The sequence below is a fragment of the Seriola dumerili genome, unplaced genomic scaffold (genome assembly GCF_002260705.1).
Source record: "Seriola dumerili isolate Sdu_G_001 unplaced genomic scaffold, Sdu_1.0 BDQW01000783.1, whole genome shotgun sequence".
NCBI classification, from domain to species: Eukaryota; Metazoa; Chordata; class Actinopteri; order Carangiformes; family Carangidae; genus Seriola; species Seriola dumerili.
In genome coordinates, this window is record NW_019175038.1 from 378,179 (window position 1) to 382,424 (window position 4,246).

The 4,246-nt window shown below is 44.0% G+C and overlaps 1 protein-coding gene across 1 annotated transcript in view; it reads left to right on the plus strand.

Moving 5' to 3' along the window:
- Window positions 1-4,246, plus strand: part of slc18a1 (solute carrier family 18 member A1) — a 26,405-nt gene that overhangs the window by 2,506 nt on the left and 19,653 nt on the right. The window contains exons 3-5 of the mRNA XM_022765886.1: window positions 552-587; window positions 1,770-1,868; window positions 3,669-3,982. Of these exons, the coding sequence (XP_022621607.1) occupies window positions 1,772-1,868; window positions 3,669-3,982 (411 nt within the window). The 5' untranslated portion in view covers window positions 552-587; window positions 1,770-1,771. The remainder of the gene's footprint in view (window positions 1-551; window positions 588-1,769; window positions 1,869-3,668; window positions 3,983-4,246) is intronic.

Sequence of the window (4,246 nt, forward strand, 5' to 3'; positions counted from 1 at the left end):
TAGGGGGGGAGGGGGGGTGAAAACCGGGACATTTCCAGTTTGGCACCAATATATCATTAAAATATCTGATGTTTTCACCTATGAAATAAAAAAGTAAGACAGTCCTGGTTTCATGTATTTTGACTATGGTAACTGTACTGTAATAAGATAAGGTGAAGGCCGACTGATAAAATGATGACTCCCCACCTTTGAAGCAGTCGTCCTATTGACTGTCTATTCCTCAATTATTTATAGTCCTTTAGTTTGTAAGAGTCCACAGATCAAAAGAATCAAAAGCATTTTTCATAAAAGGTTGTGAATATTTTCATGTGAAGAAACTCTTTCACTTCTTCCGACATAAAAACAAAAACTGTTTTTTCTTTTGTTCTGACTGGGGGGCTTTGGGTATGTTTGTTTTTGTTACTTTACTGCAGGGTAATGAACTCCTAACCGATGTGCGAGTCAGCTGACCTTTTCTCCTCCTAGAGACAAAAAAGAGAAAAATCTGATTGGATAAATCTATTTTGATGGTTATAGCATCACGTCTGAAGCTGCTCTGTTTTTATTCACAGTTGAAATCAGGGACATCTGGTCACCCTACTCTAAAGGTAATTGATTAACATGATATATCTTATTTAAAATTTGTTGCTCTCGACTTAAGTGTTGAGTTTCTTTTTAAAAACACAAATATATAGTTTCATCTTTAAAAAAAGTAATTTCTTTCTATCAAACAAACAGGAGGAAATGAGGAAGTGCATTTGTTGGGGACTATTTTCAGCAGCGGATTGATCCACATTCAGTGCTGTTGTGAGTGTTTGGAGCAGCTGTTTTTAATGAGAAGAAGAAAAATAGAGAACAGCAGTACACTACAGATCAGACTGTGTCAGCAGCAGGGGACCGTTTGGATCTGGAGGCTCAGACTAATATCTGGAGTGTCTGATAATAACAGCATCATGTTGTTTTATTAAAGATCAGATGTGATATGAGGGAGCGCTCAGCCTCACTGCAGCTCCTCTCTCACCTCACTGTCTCTTCACTGCAGCACAGAAACATGACGAAGCCAAATTACCTTTATTCACATGATGTTCATTTTTATATATGATTGAATATGTTCAGTTGTTCTCGTGTCGTGATGCTAATGTTTGACTGAAGCTCAGATCTCTTTTCTATGTTAATTCTGACTCTGCCGAGTTTGCCAGTAGATAATTCAACAGATGTAATTAAATACAGAAACATCTGTCTGACTGTGTAAGTAGGTCGATACAAACACGTTCAGGTAAAAACTCAAGAATAAAGTTCATCTGAAATATTAAGCTGTCTGCTAATCTGAAGGTCGGTGGTTCGATTCCCACCTCCTCCAGTCCACATACTGACGTATCATCACTGAACAGGTGAATGTAGTTTCACATCTCCTCTCTCAGGCTTCTCTCTGGAGCTCTAGTAACAACAGGTCGGTGAGCCAATCAGAAGAGAGGAGGCTCTGAGCCTCTCTTCTGATTGGCTGACTGTTTTCTGAGTGATCCAATAAAAATAAAGCAGATTTCAGGTAAAAACACTCAGAGAAACCAAATCCTGCAAGGTTTGGATGGTGGGTCCAGGTGGGCGGGGCTTGGTGACTGCTTTGTTGTGACATCACAAAGTTCCAGAAGTCCTGACGGCTGGTTTTAAGGCTCAGTTTCAATCAGTTCAATTAACTCTTTTTTCTCTTTACACGGAATTAAGACGAGTTGATGGCGCTGAATTCCTGCTTTTCTGTTTGTGTGTGTGTGTGTGTGTGTGTGTGTGTGTAGACATGCCGTGGCTCCGTCAGAGTCGAGGTTCCCCCAGACTCGTCCTGGTTGTGGTGTGTGTCGCTCTGCTGCTCGACAACATGCTGCTCACTGTGGTCGGTGAGTACACACACACACAGACACACAAACACTCCTGTATGGGGAGCCCCGTCCACCTCCTCTGGGATGCACCGGATCAGAGACTGTGAGTCACTGATGCTCTGGTGTCTGCAGGACAGACTGAGACCAGGAGGGCGGAGCCTGTCAGAGCAGCACGGTGAGCAACAGTCCGTCCTCTGACAGAGTCTCAGCTGCTGGAAACAGATCTGTGACGCAACTAAAAACCTTGAGGGCAAAGCCGTCGTCAGCTGTTAGACTCACAGCTAAAGTAAAGGCTGGAGAGGTCTCACACACACACAAATACACACACACACACACACACACACACACACACAAACACACACACACACACACACACACACCCACACACACACACACACACACACACACACACACACCACACGACCTCTTGACCCCGGCCTTTAAAGCCTGCTGTCTCAGGTCAGAGTTGTCTCCTTCAGTCTCTTCTCAGACAAACTCCTCTCTGCTCTTTTAGCTTCAGCTCAGGTTTGAAATGCTGTTACACACCTGTTCTGTTTTTACAGGTTTAAATAAATGTTTTTCATCTCTCAAGAAATCAAGAAATCAATCACTGAATCAATCAATCAATCCTGACTCATCAACCATCGACCTGTGGATGAACAGAGTGTTTAAAGTGTGGCTCTGTGTCCTGTGGACATGCATCATTTAACCCTAAACTAAAGCCTGTCTGACGTTTGATGGTCAAAAATGTTTCTGCAGTGAAAAGAAAATGAGACAGAAGATTATTATTTGTGTTATTCTTGGTCCACGACATGTTTCAGCTGGTACAGCCACTTTCCTTAAAACCCAACACTAGAATCACCCCCTCGTGGTTGTAGGCCTCCGCCAAAACACTTTGTGTTCCCAAGATTCACAAGGCCAAAACCAGCTTTTGTGATGTCATCGTGACCTTTGACCTTTGACCACCAAACTTTAAGCAGTTCATCCTTGAGTCCTAGTGAATGTTTGTGCCAAATTAGAAAGAGATCCATCAAGGCGTCACTGAGATATCGTGTCCACGAGAATGAGATGGACAACCTGAAAACAAAATGGCCGCCGCTCTGACTGTCGCNGTGATTATGTCGCCGGCGTGGAGGAGTAAAAATCTAGGAAATTGATTTCCTTGAAAAAACGTAGAAGCATTTCCTTTATTATATATTTTAATAGACATTAAAAACAGGAATTGTAAAAAGAATTTATAAATGAACGATTAATCATCAATAAATACTTTCCCTCTGCTTTTCCTATTAGCTAATCAATAGGCTCAGTCATTTAGCTTCATGTTAGCCTCTCTGTGACACTCGACCTTCAGTGCTGGTAAAACCACGCTAAACAATCCCAATTGGCCATGGGATGTGACAAGCTCTCTGATTGGTTGCCAGTCATATCAGGTTTTACCAGCACGGAGGATCCCGAGTGTCACAGAGAGGCTAACAGGAGAAGCTACATGACTGAGCTAATCAATTAGCTAAGAGGGAAATACAGCTGGAAAAAGGAAATGGAAACTGAACCCAGTTATTTATTCATTTGAGTGTCTATTAAAATATGAGATTATGGAAAATGCTTTATTACCTTCCTGTGACATCACTGCTCCTCCATGGTTCAGACATTTACATCCACTTTGTTAGAAAGTAAAGATCTGGAGACAGTCTCATCCAGTGAAGTGTAAATTAAAAAACATAAAAAGTTCTGTATAAAAGGGCAAAAGTTTATGGCGTGAATTAATTTTATTTTAACTAATCAATGAATCAATGAATCCATCTCCGCCTCCTCCCACAGTGCCCATCATCCCCACATTCCTCTACGCTATGGAGCATCCCAGTCCAGAGCCTCAGACTGCCCAGCCCTCCCTTCTCCCGCTGCCCAGCCACGGTGCATCCCGGCCGGGCACGTCCCCCTCCCAGTCCCCCTCCCCTGGGTCAGACCTCCAGCTCTCCCCGCTGCCTCGGCCCAGCCGTGGTGCTCCTCCCCCCTCCCTCCCTCCTCTGGTGTCTCTGTTTGACAACTCGACCTTCAGGACTGAGCCGACCTCCGACCCCGAGTCCACAGACCAGACCACAGACCTGCAGGTCAACGAGACCACGGACGCTGCGGTGGGTGGAGGACAAGCTTTATCTAACATCACCAATCAATAATCAATAATCATCAGTTTCATTACTGATCCAGATGACTGATATTATGTCTCCTCTCCCTCTTTTATTTCCTTGGGTCATTGCTTTGTCTCCTCCCTCCTCTCCTCTCCTCTATCCTCTCCTCTCCTCTCCTCTCTCCTCCCTCCTCTCCTCTCCTCTCTCCTCTCCTCTCCTCTCTCCTCTCCTCCCTCCTCTCCTCTCTCCTCTCTCCTCTCCTCTCTCTTC